At 42.0% G+C, this 17,259-nt stretch overlaps 1 protein-coding gene across 1 annotated transcript in view; it reads left to right on the top strand.

The window, feature by feature from the left end:
• Positions 1-1,604: 1,604 nt before the first annotated feature.
• Positions 1,605-17,259, top strand: part of LOC100659524 (glutathione S-transferase omega-2) — a 38,198-nt gene continuing 22,543 nt past the window's right edge. The window contains exons 1-3 of the mRNA XM_023546752.2: positions 1,605-1,877; positions 6,941-7,163; positions 8,292-8,393. Of these exons, the coding sequence (XP_023402520.2) occupies positions 1,819-1,877; positions 6,941-7,163; positions 8,292-8,393 (384 nt within the window). The 5' untranslated portion in view covers positions 1,605-1,818. The remainder of the gene's footprint in view (positions 1,878-6,940; positions 7,164-8,291; positions 8,394-17,259) is intronic.

The following is a 17,259-nucleotide window of genomic DNA, read 5'->3' as shown; positions in this document are numbered from 1 at the left end:
TTGGTCACTTTGGCCAAATAATTTCATTTTTCTGAGACTCTTTTCTATTTTGTAAAATAGGAACAATACTAGCTGCCTAACTCAGCAATTGTAGGAATCAAGTAAGGTAACCCATGGAAATCGTTTGATTAATGGTGAGACACAATACTTTCATTTCCTTCTTTATACACCAAACCCATGAAATGCATTTACAAGCAACTCCCACATCAGTTCAAACCTGTAAAACTAAAGCAGAGTTCAGGATTTCAGCTTATCAGGTCAGAACAAAGGCCAGCTACCTCCTTTATCTCATGTGGATGGAAGGACAGTTCAAGTCGCTCCTGTACTGCTGGACTGTTGGCAGTGTGTCCTTTGCAAATGGAAAGGCTCTTCCCAGCAGCAATTTATGCTGGGGTGGTGGTGGAGAGCGGGGGTGGTGTCACCAAATTTTCTTGGACTCCGGGTATCTTGTTTTTTATTCATTGCCAGGTTTCTTCAGAGCTTGCATAAGGGCTTACAAGCAGGGCCAGTTCTAGGGTGAGGCAAATGAGGTCTCTAGGGTGCAAAATTTATGAAGGCACTCATTCTAGGGTCATACAAGATCTCAACAGCAACAAATTTTTCTTCCCTATTCACTATGTCATGAGAAAGTTTGGCCTTACTAAAAGGAAAAAAATTAGCTGATACTCATACAGAGGATGGGGCCAATTGTCTTAGTGATGTAATACAGAGGGCTTACAACCAGAAGGGAAAAGTCAGCTTACCCTGGTGGGTATTTACTAGACTCCGTTGTAATACATAGAGGGTCCCTGGGTGGGCAAACAGATTGCACTCTACTACTAACCTAAAGGTTGGCTGTTTGAACCTACCCAGAGGTCCTGTGAAGGAAGGCCCAGGGTGATCTGCTTAAGTAAAGGTTACAGCCAAGAAAACCCTCTGGAGCCACATCAGGTGGCCATGAGTCGAAATTGACTTCATGACAAGAAGTTTGGTTAAAAAAAAATTTTTTTTAAATACATGCTGGGTTAAGTGCCCATTCCTCCTGTATTCCTGATGTGAGAAGAAAAAACAAACAAACAAAAAATGCTGTTCCCATGTGTCTAAAGCCAGGGGGATTATTCAGGCTTTTTTTTTTTTTGGCCCACCCCTATTCTTCGGCTTCCAAATCTGGAGCGGTGCCTCCCCAGGTTAAGTTATCCAACCTCCCACCCCAGATCGCTTCTCCCTCTACCCCTCCAGGGCCCAGTAGCTCAAAAGTTCACCTTGGAAGCCGAAGGGCTTACCCCCAGCTGCTGCCCCTGGAGCCTGAGGCGGTGGCGAGCCACACAGCGTCAAGGCAGCGGCTGAGACCATGTCCGGGAATGCGACCAAGACCTTGGGGAAAGGCGAGTCCTCCCGACGAGGGCCCTCAGGCTGGGGGCTGGGAGACTGGGGATGTCGACTCTGGAGCACGAGCCTCAAAATAGCACCCGTGGCAATTCCTTTTAAATTGCTGAGGATCTTGCACAGCCGCGAGGGAAACTGCAATGGCCAATAGAAACTGCTCGTTAGGGCTCCTCATCAAGCGGCGCCCAGGGCGCAACCCTACCTGCCATAGCTTAGTTTCGCCTCCACCTGGAGATGGGGCAGCCTGGCCTCCCCAGACCAGCGGGGGCGGGGAGAGACTTAGAGGGTTCCCTTGCACAAAACCCTCGTGGGACTCAGTGTATGAGCCTAGCTCTCCTGGGGCGCTGGAGGAGTGAGTGAACTCCTCTCCCACTGACCTAACCCACCTCCCCGCTCCTTGCAGGATGCGCCCCCCCAGGGCCGGTCCCCGAGGGCACGATCCGCCTCTACAGCATGAGGTTCTGCCCCTACTCGCACAGAACCCGTCTCGTCCTCCAGGCCAAAGGAATCAGGTGAGAAACTGGAGTCCCACAGGCGGAGGGTGGGAGGAGAGGGAAGGGAGGAGGGAAGGGGCCGGGGAGACTGTTTAAGATCTGCGGCGTCCTGCCCGGGTTTTAGAAGGGGCCTCCTGTCCCTTTCTTCTTGGGCAAAGGGCAGATTCTTTAGCAGGCCGTCCTGAAATCAGAGGTCTCTGGGGAGTCCGGCCCGTGCACAGAACTTTTAGGATAACACCGAGTTAATTTTTTTTTTTTTTAGTTCTAGTGAGCTAGTTCCCTCCCGTAATGTTTGTGAAGGAAGGGCACAGGGAGGCTTCCGGCTGCCTCTGACTACCCCGTGGCGTGTAGCCTTCCAGACACATTCAAGTTAACCCGGTTCTGGCTCTTCCTTGTGCTTACCCAAAGGCAACATTTTCTTATTTGTTTATCCGTCTTCCCCTACAGCCACCCCTCACCTGCTAAAATGCAAGTTCTTGAGAGTAGGGACTTTGTTTATTTTATTCACAGGCTAGAAGAGAGCCTGGCACATAGTAGGTGCTCAGTAAATATATGTTGAATGAATGAATAGTTCCAAACAATGAAAGGAACCCTGGTGGTGCAGTGGTTAAAGCCCTCGGCTGCTAACGAAAAGGTCCACGGTTTGAACCCACCAGCCTCTGTTTGAGAGAAAGATGTGGCAAAAAAGAAAGATCTTCAGTGTTGCGAAAAACAGGTGAAACTGTGCCCTGCACATTAGTAAGTACACGCAAGTAAGCCTGGCGGCGCTGTCTTATCTGCTGTATGTTTGACAGCATCCCTGACCTCCTCCACTAGGTGCCTGAAGAACTCCCCCCACCCCTGATTGTGACAACCAAAAATATCTCCAGACATTTACCCAGTGTCCCTTGGAGGAGAGGAACAAAATCACTCCCGCTGAGAAGCACTGCTTTAGAGTTTCAGGCAATCTCCTAGACTGAGCAAAGAATGTACCCATTTGTTTCCTTTAATCTTTTTAAACATGGGAGTACCTCTGATAACTTTATAGGTTTGAATCCTTAATAATAATAATTAATAAAGGGAAGAATAAGAAAATTATTGCATGCTTATGTACTAGACACTGTCCTAAACATTTTATCCATATTCATTGATTCATTTCTCACAACAATGACAAGAGATGGGTACAATTATTACCCCCATTTTACAGTTAAGGAAACTGAGCACAGAGAGATTAAGGAATTTGGCCAAGTTCACACAACTAGACTGCCCCAAGCCCAGGCAGTCTGATGCCAGACCCAGGCTCTTAACTGCTAAAATTTACCCTATTCTGTTGTGACCTGTTAATATTGTATTTTCAAACTTTAAAACATATTAAACTCTGTAGTGCCATGGTTAAGTGTGAGCTCTGAATCAGACTGCCTGGACTCTGATCATAGTGGGTGACATTCAGGGACGGATTCCCCGATAAGGAAGGTATGCACTGGCTTACTCATGCTTTATTTACTAATCTGTAGGGCAGAGTTTCGGAAACACTGGTGGTGTAGTTGTTAAGTGCTATGGCTGCTAACCAAAGGGTCAGCACTTTGAATCTGCCAGGCGCTCCTTGGAAACTCTATGGGGCAGTTCTACTCTGTCCTATAGGGTTGCTATGAGTCGGAATCGATTTGATGGCACTAGGTTTGGTTTTCTGGTTAGGGCACAATTTCAGCTGTTTTTCACCACTTCAAAGATATGGTGAAACCCATGTGAACTTGTGCACTAAGGTTTGTAAGTAAATACAAGTAAGCCTGTGCATACCTTGCTTCCTGGTTAATCTGCCTCTGGTGATATTGGACACAAGATTCTACCTCCTGGAGCCTTAGCTCTGTAAGATAAACCTACTTCATGGAGCCCTTGGCACGGTGGCTAAGAGCTCAGCTGCTAACCAAAAGGTCGGCAGTTCAAATCTATCAGCCACTCCTTGGAAATCCTATCCTGTAAGGTTGCTATGCTGATATCCTCACGTGTCTGTCAGTTTGTCGTACTGTGGGGGCTTGCGTGTTGCTGTGATGCTGGAAGCTATGCCACCGGTATTCAGATACCAGCAGGGTCACCCATGGAGGACAGGTTTCAGCTGAGCTTCCAGACTAAGACAGACTAGGAACAAGGACCCGGAAGTCTACTTCTGAAAAGCATTAGCTAGTGAAAACCTTATGAATAGCAGCAGAACATTGTCTGATATAGTGCTGGAAGATGAGCCCCCCAGGTTGGAAGGCACTCAAAAGATGACTGGGGAAGAGCTGCCTCCTCAAAGTAGAGTCGACCTTAATGACGTGGATGGAGTAAAGCTCTCGGGACCTTCATTTGCGGATGTGACGCGACTCAAAATGAGAAGAAACAGCTGCAAACATCCGTTAATAATCGGAACCTGGATGTACGAAGTATGAATCTAGGAAAATTGGAAATCGTCAAAAATGAAATGGAACGCATAAACATCAATATCCTAGGCATTAGTGAGCTGAAATGGACTGGTATTGGCCATTTTGAATCGGACAATCATATAGTCTACTATGCTGGGAATGACAACTCGAAGAGGAATGGTGTTGGATTCATCATCAAAAAGAACGTGGAAAAGAGACTATGGAAAAGCTCAATATCATCAGTCAGAACAAGACCAAGGGCTGACTGTGAAACAGACCATCAATTGCTCCTATGCAAGTTGAAGCTGAAACTGAAGAAAATCAGAGCAAGTCCACAAGAGCCAAAATACGACCTTGAGTATATCCCACCTGAATTTAGAGACCATCTCAAGAATAGATTTGACGCATTGAACACTAGTGACTGAAGACTGGACGAGTTGTGGAATGACATCAAGGACATCATACATGAAGAAAACAAGAGGTCACTGAAAAGACAGGAAAGAAAGAAAAGACCAAGATGGATGTCAGAGGAGACTCTGAAACTTGCTCTTGAGCGTCGAGCCGCTAAAGCAAAAGGTAGAATTGATGAAGTAAAAGAACTGAACAGAAGATTTCAAAGGGCCTCTCGAGAAGACAAAGTATAAAGTATTATAATGACATGCGCAAAGAGCTGGAGATGGAAAACCAAAAGAGAAGGACACGCTCAGCGTTTCTCAAGCTGAAAGAACTGAAGAAAAAATTCAAGCCTTGAGTTGCAATAGTGAAGGATTCCATGGGGAAAATATTAAACAACCCAGGAAGCATCTAAAGAAGATGGAAGGAATACACAGAATCATTATACCAAAAAGAATTAGTCGATATTCAACCATTTCAAGAGGTGGCATATGATCAGGAACTGATAGTACTGAAGGAAGAAGTCCAAGCTGCTCTGAAGGCATTGGTGAAAAACAAGTCTCCAGGAATTGATGGAATATCAATTGAGATGTTTCAACAAACAGATGCAGCACTGGAGGTGCTCACTCGTCTATGCCAAGAAATATGGAAGACAGCTTCCTGGCCAACTGACTGGAAGAGATCCATATTTATGCCTGTTCCCAAAGAAGGTGATCCAACCGAATGTGGAAATTATCAAACAATATCATTAATATCACACACAAGCAAAATTTTGCTGAAGATCATTCAAAAACAGCTGCAGCAATATATCAACAGGGAACTGCCAGAAATTCAGCCCGGTTTCGGAAGAGAACGTGGAACCAGGGATATGATTGCTGATGTCAGATGGATCCTGGCTGAAAGCAGAGAATACCAGAAGGATGTTTACCTGTGTTTTATTGCCTATGCAAAGGCATTCGACTGTGTGGATCATAATAAACCATGGATAACATTGCGAAGATTGGGAATTCCAGAACACTTAATTGTGCTCATGAGGAACCTTTACATAGATCAAAAGTCAGTTGTTCGGACAGAACAAGGGGATACTGATGGGTTTAAAGTCAGGAAAGGTGTGCGTCAGGGTTGTATTCTTTCACCATACCTATTTAATCTGTATGCTGAACAAATAATCTGAGAAGCGGGACTATATGAAGAAGAACGGGGCATCAGGATTGGAGGAAGACTTATTAACAACCTGCATTATGCAGATGACACAACCTTGCTTGCTGAAAGTGAAGAGGACTTGAAGCACTTACTAATGAAGATCAAAGACTGCAGCCTTCAGTATGGATTGCACCTCAACTTAAAGAAAACAAGAATCCTCACAACTGGACCAATGAGCAACATCATGATAAACGGAGAAAAGATTGAAGTTGTCAAGGATTTCATTTTACTTGGATCCACAATCAACAGCCATGGAAGCAGCAGTCAAGAAAGCAAAAGACGCATTCCATTGGGTAAATCTGCTGCAAAGGACCTCTTTAAAGTGTTGAAGAGCAAAGATGTCACCTTGAAGACTAAGGTGTGCCTGACCCAAGCCATGATATTTTCAGTCGCATCATATGCATGTGAAAGCTGGACAATGAATAAGGAAGACTGAAGAAGAGTTGACGCCTTTGAATTGTGGTGTTGGCGAAGAATATTGAATATACCATGGACTGCCAAAAGAACTAACAAATCTGTCATGGAAGAAGTGCAGCCAGAATGCTCCTTAGAAGCAAGGATGGTGAGACTGCATCTTACATACTTTGGACATGTTGTCAGGAGGGATCAGTCCCTGGAGAATGACATGATGCTTGGCAGAGTACAGGGTCAGTGGAAAAGAGGAAGACCCTCAACAAGGTGGACTGACACAGTGGCTGCAACAATGAGCTCAAGCATAACAACGATTGTAAGGATGGCACAGGACCGGGCAGTGTTTCATTCTGTTGTGCATAGGGTCACTAGGTGTCAGAACTGACTCAACGGCACCTAACAACAACAACAACAAGGTTGCTATGAGTCAGATTGACTGAAAGGCAATGGGTTTGATTTCGGGTTAAACCTACCTCATAGCGGAATAGTGAGGCATCAGTGGGATAAGGCATGAACACATCTTACTGCAGGAAAGAAGACAAGGGTGTTATGTATTTTTCTTTATACAAAAGTTAAACTTTAAAAAACTAAGTGCAATTTTAATTTTATAAATGGGTTGCTTCTACTTTCAAGATGAGCCTCTGCCCGCATGAGCCTTTTATTTTGTTCTGTCTTGTTTTCCCTTTGCTTTTGAAGATACCAAGTTGTCAACATTAATCTGAGAAGCAAGCCTGAATGGTTCTATACAAAGCACCCCTTCGGCCAAATACCTGTCCTGGAAAACAGCCAGTGTCAACTCATCTATGACTCTGTAATCATTTGTGAATACCTGGATGACGCGTATCCTGGAAAGAAGCTGTTTCCATGTGACCCTTATGAGCGAGCTCGCCAGAAGATGTTATTGGAGCTATTCTGTAAGGTATATCCAATTATTTATTTAATAGGCCACGTACACTATTTTACTTTGTATGCCTTTCTTTCCCAAACTTCAACTCATTTTTAAAGCCACAACCCTGGTGAAATTGTTTGGTTTTAATACTCAGGTGTGTCTCAGGGGATAACTAGCACAGAATTATAGGTGGTTTATGATCATGGATATTAAAGGTTAAAGTTTTAACCAATAGGTACATTTCATTTCATTTTGCATTTCAGCCAGCGGTGTGGGGAGGTATAGCTATGACATAGTTATGACCATGTGACTTGTAAGAACTTGAAAGGTGGTGCTTTTAAAAGGAATATCTCTCAGACTTCCAGTGAAAAATATTGAGGCATGAAGAAGATTACACACTCCAGGGGATTGCCCTTTATATCTAAGAAATGTGAAGACTAGAGACAAAGGGGCACCTGTTGATAATGGGAGAAAAAGTGATGGAGAAATTTTAAGATAGTTGTTTTTTTTTTTTTTGCCTTTGAAAAGAAATAAAAGCAGCTCAGCCGTATCAGTAGCTGAGATACATTGAGGACTTACTATGTGCCAAGCACTGTCCTAACTTCTTTATATAGGTGAAGCCACTGAATTGTCATAACTGCCCTGTGAGGTGGGTACTGTTATTGTATCCATTTTTCAGATGAGAACACTGAGACTTAGAGAGGTCAAGTGTCCTGCCTCAGATTGTACAGCATGGAAGCAGCTGAGCGAGCAAGTAAAGAACACTGTAGAACCCCATTTGAAAACACTTGGTTTTACCGGGGTGCTATGAGAAGTGGATACCTTCTTCTAGATAAACTAACCAAAAACCCCATCACCGCTGAGTTGATTCTGACTCATAGTGACCCTGTGGGACAGAGTAGAACTGCCCCATAGGGTTTCCAAGGAGCAGCTGGTAGATTTGAACTGGTGACCCTTTGGTTAGCAGCTGAGCTCTTAACCACTGCACCACGAGGGCTCCAGAGATAAACTAGTGCCGGGCAAAGGGCGTCAGGGAGTTTGTACATGAGTGTTGGCCTATTATGTTGGAGTTATAAAACTTTGGCTGCAGTTTTAGGCAGAGAGGGCAAACGGAATTCCTTCGGTCTTCTCCACTAAGAAGCTGTGTCCTCTGTTTAGGTCCCATATTTGACCAAGGAGTGTCTGATAGCAATGAGATACAGGAAAGAATGCTCGGACCTGAAGGCGGCCCTGCGTCAGGAATTCTGCAACCTGGAAGAGGTACAAAAAAAATTTTTTTTTTCTTTTTCTCCTGGTCAGATACGATGGAGGAAGTGATGCAGAATCAATCACTCATCTGCTCACCCTGACATCTCCACTTTCAGAGGCTTATTCTTTTGGCCAGACTTTGGTAAGGTCAGCCTCTGGTAATCTGATTTCAATTTGTGGTTCCTTGCCCTCCAGTAACCTGCTATGAAATTATTCATGAAAATCTGGCATGGAGTAGGCGAGGACTTGTGATGAATCCCTTCCTTTCCCGGGGTTACCACACTCTCTGAGTATATCTGCGAAGCTTCTGTAGCTTCTGCTAATGAGGCCAGCATCTGTGTTGGTTAGGGATTGTGTTTGATTGCTAGTAAAAGGGACCTGACTACTGTAAATTTGTCTTATAGGGGTTTATTATCTCACTTAAAAAAAACCAGAGGTAGGCATTTCAGGGCTATTAATTTTGATGGTTTCTTCATGAAGTTTCCAGGGACCCAGGCTCTTTTTGTCTTTCTGCTGTGTCATCCTTAGTGCAAGGCTTTCATGTTAAAGGTGACAATAAAGCTGCTGGAACTCCAGCCATCACATTCAAGTTCCAGGCTGCAGAAAAGAGAATAGAGAGGAGAAAATGAGAAAAGACCATCTCCCTTTAAAGGGCTTTCCCAGAAATCCTACCCAATGACTGACTGATTATATCTCGTTGGCCAGAACTTAGTTGAAGGTCATAACTAGCTCATGAGGAGGCTGAGAAATGTAGTCTTTTACCTGAGGATACCCTGAATAAAATCAGGGCTCTGTAATTAAGGAAGAAGGGAAAGTGGCTGTGAGTGGGCAAGGAATAACCTCTGCCAGCAGGTCAATTATCAGCCTGACCATAACGTGGCTTCTTACCCCTTACCTCTAGAATAATTCAGAAGGCAGTTCTTTGACTTTCTTTATCTTTGCTCCAGAAACGGATCATTTCCCTTTTCTAGATGGGTTGTCCCTCTGTTGGCAGCCAGAGAATGCTATTTTTATCCCTTAAGGGAAGGATGATATTATTAATACCCTTCCATTTGACCTTTATCAAGTGGAAGCCTATCTTAGGTTTGTACAGTTGCAGTATTTATGGATGATGTATAGTCACATGGAAGAAATGTCAACCTCTGTCCTAGGCCATAGGTTGTAGCCTTGAGCCTGATGGAGGCAGTGTGGTGTAGTGGAAAGTGTCTGTACTCTTGGATCCTGGTCTTGCCTTTGCTGGATCCCAGAATTTTGGGCAATGCTCTGGACCTCTCTGGGCCTTGGTTTCCACATTTATATAACAAGGCAGTGTTTTGAAATGTGCATTCCTCAGAGTCTCCGGGTTCTGCAGAGGCACCACCCAGGCAAGGGTAGCCTGTGGGTGTTCCACATCCAACCAGAGTAGCCCTGCTTTTAACCACACTGCCTAGCAAAGCATCTAATAAGATATCATTTGTGGGGTGGAGGGTTGCTGCTTTAAAAAATAAGTTTGGAAACTCCTGCAAATAAAGAATTTTCAAGGTTTTCATTTTAAAGATGAGCTTACCAAATCCCATTATTCCTGGTTAACTTCTTCCCAGTAATTGCTGGATGAAAGAAAGGAGCCATGAAACAAAATCCTTTGAATTCTGAACCCATTGCCATTAAGTCAATTCTGACTCATAGTGACCTATAGGACAGAGTAGAACTGCCCCATAGGGTTTCCAAGGCTGTAATCTTTATGGAAACAGACTGCCTCATCTTTCTCCTGTGGAGCCACTGGTGAGTTCGAACCGCCGAGCTTTCGTTAGCAGCTGAGCACGTAACCACTGTGCCACCAGGCCGTCTTTGGAATTCAAAGATAATTGAAAACATTAATTATTTTAAAATATTTTAAAATCTGTCTCCCTGTTACTGTGCATTTGGATGATGGATAAACTTTATAATTTCAGATTGCTAAACAAGTATACTATGTATATGATAGAGGCCAGTTCTTCAGTTGGGCTCTTTTCAGGTAGAAGTGAACCAGTATTTTTGCGTCAGGCATTATGCCCCAGCCACTGGTATATCCCATCTCATTTAATCCTTCCAGCAGTCTTCCCCGGTAAAATGATACTATCTGTACTTTACAAATCTGAGTGGTCTTACTGTATAGGCTTGAGCTAGATACTACCTGCTACTGTCAATTCCAACTCATAATGACCCTATAGGACAGAGTAGAACTGCCCCATAGGTTTCCAAGGCTGTAAATCTTTATGAAAGCAGACTGCCACATCTTTCTCCCTCGGAGAGGGCTAGTGGATTCGAACATCCGACCTTTCAGTTGCCAGCTGAGCTAGGTATTAAAAAAATGCAAAAATTAAAGACCATCAGGGCACTCAATTGGCCAACTCCAGGACACCACTGAATAACACATTTTCACTTTGTCTCTAGTAGCTGAGCCCCGGAAATAGCTGTTGTTAACCAGTCCAGGTTTAGGTAGCTTTCACTGTTGCTGTTGAAGAACTCTTGAATATTCAGCATCATCCTAAGAGGTTTGAAGCGGTTTCTGTCTTGTGAAATGTTAGCCAGAATCGTAATTATAATGTAGGCAATATCAGAATCCAAAAACATTCCTAGTGAGCTCAAATTATTCAGTCCACTCCTCTATATATCAGTGTACGTGCTCTAGGAGATTCTAGTGAACTGATGCAATTGAAATACAGTGAGGACAGTTCTACTACGGGTGATCCCCTGGCTTGTGTGACTTCTCCGCATGGCTGTGTACAATCGGAATTTTGTGTGAGTGGAAAATACAGGAAACACACATGGGATTCCTCAGCGATAAGTAAACCACAATTTCCATGTATAATCTTCTGCCATGTTATCCCCAAGCAAAAGGCTCGGTTTTTACCTTTTGTAGCCTTAAATGCTGATACACTCGTCTTTTGAAATAAATGTCCTACCTGACTTTATAAATTTTTTCTTAAAAAAAAATCCAATTTCATGAAAACAAAGTTTCATTGTGCTTGTTATATAGCCACATTTTTCCTAGCGTTTTGCAATTTTTCGAGATATATTTCCGCTGCTCTTATTATCCAACTGACAACTTCCTCAGTTACTTCCCTGTTATGAGCATTGGCATAAGTTTTAAAACTGTTGGTTTTCTAACCACACTTTATGTCTTCCAACAGATGTCTAGCCTTTATAAGTCATTAATCGTGAGTCATTTTTAAGCTTTATTTTCTTTTTATGTGGTTAATTGAATTTTCTATTTCAAAATAGCACCCAAGCCCAGCTTTGTGTTATCTCCATGGGTTTGAATATGGCAGAACCTTTTTAGTGGCTCTGTATTGCCAGTGCCTTCATTTAAAGTATTTCATTGTGGAAGTAGTTAAATCAAGTCCAAGTGCAGTAAAAGGCGGGATGCAGCCAGATTTCTCTGATGTTTTGGACTTTTGCTCTCAGTTTTCGTGCACTTGTTCATCAGTTCTTTCTTAGTTGTTGTTAGTTGCTGGGGAGTCAGCTCTGATTCATGGCAACCCCATGTAAAACAGAAGGAAATGTTGCCCAGTCCTGTGCCATCTTCACAACCATTGGTATACTGGAGTCCATTGTTGCAGCCATTGCGTATTTCGAGTGCCTTCCAACCTAGGGGGCTCATCTTCCCGCACTATATTGGACAGTATTCTGTTGTTATCCATAGGGTTTTCACTGGCTAATTTTTGGAAGTACATCTCCAGGCCTTTTTTCCTAGTCTGTCTTATTCTGGAAGCTCTGCTGACACCATGGGTGACCCTACTGGTATTTGAAATACCTGTGACATACCTTCTTGTATCACAGCATCAAGCCACCGCAGTACAACAAACTGACAGGTGGTGGGTGGATGAGTTCGTTCTATATTCTGGCTACTACTTAGTTTCTTACCAGTCATCAGCAGAGCTCAATAAAGGGGAGTGAAGAAGAGAATAACATAAAACCCTGAAATAGCACTGATGGGGTGAGAACCTGCCCCGTAATCAAGGCCTTCAATTCCAGTGGCCAAGGGACACTTTATGCTTTCACTTCTTGGTGTTCACTGACCTGCATGGGGGTACTTTGTATTTCCATGCAAAGTTTCCACATCCCCAGATTAGATTAAACCCAGTGCCGTCAAATTGTGTGTGCATTATATAGGAACATCTGTAGTTAAATAATTTCATGATTCTAAATTATACCCATAATCTCAATTATTAGTCTGTTCTTTTCCTTTCAAAAAAAAAAAAAAAAATTAGCCCAATTAGATTAACTGCCTTAGCTAAGTTTTGTGTTCTTTTTCAATTTTTCTTAATTTCAGTGATGAAATGATTTGTATATTATTTAATTGTCTCTCCTTGGATGCCATCAGGACCTGAAGAAAGAAAGTTTATACATGGCTAATTCTTCATTGAAAATAATTTTCAATAGCCTTTTGTGGGTAGCAAACTATTTACAATTTATTTTTATCAACTAATTCAACCTGTCTACAAACTAAATTCATTGTTATAGCTATCTTTTCTAGTAGCTTTATTGAGATATAATTTGTGTACCATAAAATCCATCCTTTCAAATATACAATTCGGTGGTTTATAATTTCAGAATATTTTCATCATCTTTAAAAGAAACCTGTGTATCTACTAGTAGTCACTCCCCATTTCCTCAGGCTGCCCTCCCCCTGTCCCAGCCTAGGTAACCACTACTATACTTCCTGTCTGTATGGATTCACCTATTCTGGACATTTTATATAAATGAAATCATACGATATGTGGACTTTTGTGAGATTCTTTCACTTAGCATAGTGTTTTCAAGGTCCATCCGTGTTATAGCATGTATCAGTATTTCACTCCTTTTTATGGCTGAATAATATTTTCATTGCCTGGATATACAGGTAGTCCCTGGCTTATGATGAACTGCACTTAAGACCATCTGTTTTTTTTTTTTTTTTGTACCTCTTATCATTAGTAATATATAGTATATACAATGTTGTATCGCGTAATTTGCTGACGTTACCATTCGCAGAAGTTCACCTGCAGATATTTATATGTAATGTTTCCAACCCCCAAAGACAAATGAAGATCGGATTTATAAAGATACTGATAATAAAAGGCAATAATAGTGAAAACTAAAAAAAAAAGTATTCAACTTATGTCAGAACCGACTTACAACAGAATCCTTGGAATGGAACCCCCTCGTAAGTCAGGGACTATCTGTACCACATTTTATTTATCTGTTCATTTGGGTTGTTTTCTACTCTTTGACTGTTAGAAATAATGCTGCTGTGAACATTTGTGTACAAGTGTTTGTGAGGACATATGTTTTCAATTCTCTTGGTTTGTTAGCTAATTTAGCATGTCATTTTTTTTTTTTTTTTTACTGACATTTGAGTCGGTTTTGACTTGACTGCAATGGGTTTGGTGTCTTGGTTTGGTACTAACATATCATTTTTGTTGTAACCACCAGTTCTTCCATACTAGCGAACTGGTTATCCTCTACTCAAGATGGCTAGTTGAGAGTTTTTAGTGCCATTGCTAGTTCGGTAACTTCATTAGTTGTCCAATTCTTATGAGTACTTTCTAGGTAAACTATTACTTACCATATTTCTTTTAATAGTCTTTTGCTGTACCCTCTTCCATCATGTAAATACAAAATAATAATTGTTATTGTTGTTAGCTGTCACTGAGTTGGCCCCTGCCTCATGACAACCCCGTGCACAACGGAATGAAATGCTGCCTGGTTCTGCTCCATCACTGTGGGTGGTTGTGGATCTAACCGTTGTGACCAGCGGAATGAAATGCTGCCTGGTTCTGCTCCAACACTGTGGGTGGTTGTGGATCTAACCGTTGTGACCAGTAGGGTTTTCCTTGACTGATATTTGGAAGTAGACCACCAGGCCTTTCTTCCTAGTCTGTCTTACCTAGCTGCTCCGCTGTTACCTGTTTAGCGTCGTAGTAACAGGAAGCCTCCCCTGATGGACGTGTGGCAGTGGTGCATGTGGCGCACTGGCTGGGAATCAGAGTTTACTCTTCTCCAATGATGAAATAACACTTAGGCATCAGAGGAAATGTAGGAATTGAGAAAAATATACAAATTAAGAAAAAAAAAGATTTTATAATCCTGCCACCCAGAAACCACTACTGTTAATATTTTGAGTTTTTTTTTTTTTTTTTGCTTTCTATTCTATGTATATTTTCATGTCATTAAAATTGTACTGTCTGTACAATTTGGTTACTTTTTAAAAAAAAGTTTTTATTGCGCTTTAAGTAAAAGTTTACAAATCAAGTCAGTCTCTAGTACAAAACTTTATATACACCTTGCTATATACTCCTACTTGCTCCCCCTCAATTAGACAGCACACTCCTTTTCTCCACCCCGTATTCCTGTGTCCATTCAGCCAGCTTCTGATCCCCTCTGCCTTCTCATCCCCTCTCCAGACAGGAGCTACCCACATAGTCTCATGTGTCTACTTGAGTCAAGAAGCTCACTCCTCACCAGTATCATTTTGTATCTTATAGTCCAGTCCAATCCCTGTCTGAAGAGCTGGCTTTGGGAATGGTTCCAGTCCTGGGCTAACAGAAGGTCTAGGGACCATGACCTTCAGGTTCCTTCTAGTCTCAGTCAGATCATTAAGTCTGGTCTTTTTACGAGAATTTGAGGTCTGCATCCCACTGCTCGCCTGCTCCCTCAGGGGTTCTCTGTTGTGTTCCCTGTCAGGGCAGTCATTGGTTGTAGCCAGGCACCATATAGTTCTTCTGGTCTCAGGGCTGATGTAGTCTCTGATTTATGTAGCCCTTTCTGTCTCTTGGGCTCATAATTATCTTGTATCTTTGGTGTTCTTCATTCTCCTTTGCTCCAGGTGGGTTGAGACGAATTGATGCATCTTAGATGGCCGCTAGCATCTAAGACCCAAGACACCACTCACCAAAGTGAGATGCAGAATGTTTTCTTAATAGATTTTATTATGCCAGTTGACCTAGATGTCCCCCGAAACTGTGGTCCCCAAACCCTCACCCCTGCTACCCTGGCCTTCGAAATATTCGGTTTATTCAGGAAACTTCTTTGCTTTTGGTTTAGTCCAGTTGTGCTGACCTCTCCTGTATTGTGTACAACTTGGTTACCTTTTTAAGAATTTTCCACATATTTTTAACATAATTGCTGTCCAGTCAATTCCGACTCATGGTGACCCTATAGGACAGAGTAGAACTGCCCCATAGAGTTTCCAAGGAGCACCTGGTAGATTTGAATGGCCAACCTTTTCGTTAGCAGCTGTAGCACTTAACCACTATGCCACCAGGGTTTATATATATATATATATATTCTTAAATATTTATATATATATTCTTAAATATATATATATATATATATATAGGTGTTTATTAGATGAAAGGCTTATGGCATTCTAGCAGCTATATTTGTGATGGTGCAAAATGAGAAACCTTACTGTACATTAGAAGGGGACTGATTAAATAAACCTTGCTCATCTTGTGGAATGCTGTGGAGCAGTTAAAAATGAATGTGGAAGATCTATTTGTACCAGCATGAAAAGATTGCCTAGAAATCCTTAAGTAAATTAACACAGTAATGCAGATGGCATGATCCTAATTTTTTAGAAGAAAACAGAACTATTGTGCATATATGCACATATCAATGTAAATGGATGCCTAGATTGTCTGGAGAGATACACATCCAACTCTTGAGAGTGGTTACCACTGGGAAAGAGTTTAGAACTGGGATGGGATATGAAAGTGCTTAAAGGTAGAGCCTTGGCGCAGTAGTTAAGAGCTTGGCTGCTAACCAAAAGGTAGGCAGTTTGAATCCACCAGCCACTCCTTGGAAACCCTACGTGGCAGTTCTACTCTGTCCTATGGGGTTGCTAGGAGTCAAAATCTACTTGACGGCAAGGGATATTTAGAGGTAGAGGTGGGGGAGGGAAGGTCATCACCTTTTACGCTGTTTTCTGTGGGTGAATTTTTTTTTATATAATGAGAAGGTATTTCTCTATTCCATGTGCCATTTCAAAAAACTGAAAAACTGTAACAAAATCACTTTTAACGTCTGCAGAATTGCCATGTGTATAACCAAAAAGATCTTTATCCGACACCCTAATCAGTGGGTGTTTAGATTATTTCTAATCTTCCCTGATTGTAAATGATGCTGCAGGGAACAGCACTTTCTTGTATTAAAAGCCCTTTTGTCTATTTTAGAATATGGGACTCCCAGGAGTCAAATTACTGCGTCATAGTCTATGAATACTTCGGAGGCAGGCGTGCTAAATCACTTTCCAACAGAGTGGTGCTGGTTCACCCACCCACAGCAGCGTATGAAAATGCCCTTTGCACAATTCCCTTTCCATCTTTTGGAGAGTTCATTAAGAAAGACATTTGCTTATTTTGGAAATAAACAGTAGTTTCTCATTGTTGGTTTAACATGCATTTCTTTGATTGCTAGGGAGCGATATTTTTCCTAAAAGCATGTCAGCTATCAGGAAAATTGGTTAGAGGCTTTGTCCATCTATCAGGGCCTTATTGATTTTCCTTGTTGATCTTGTAAAAGTTCCTTTTAAAGAGTTGCTTTATATATAAAGGGTATTTACCTCTTAAAAAATTTTTTTTAATTTAACTTTTAGTTTAGCTTACCTTTTTTGTACATATAGAAATGTAACACTTAAAAAATCGGTGCCGTAAGTCTTTTATATTGTGATTTCTTCCACTGCTCTCATGCATAGGAAGACCTCTCTCTCTTCAGAGATTTGATAAATATTTATTTATACTTTCCGCCTTTACAGGTATTTGAGTTGTCAAGCGTTCTCCTATAGTTTTTTTTTCCTCCCTACTGTCTTAAGGTAGTGTAGTGGTTAAGGGCTATGGCTGCTAACCAAAAGGTCGGCAGTGCAAATCCACCAGAC

Source organism: Loxodonta africana, chromosome 16, assembly GCF_030014295.1.
Source record: "Loxodonta africana isolate mLoxAfr1 chromosome 16, mLoxAfr1.hap2, whole genome shotgun sequence".
Classification (NCBI taxonomy): Eukaryota; Metazoa; Chordata; class Mammalia; order Proboscidea; family Elephantidae; genus Loxodonta; species Loxodonta africana.
The sequence above is the reverse complement of the archived record's forward strand: the minus strand, read 5'-3'. Positions and strand labels throughout refer to the sequence as shown.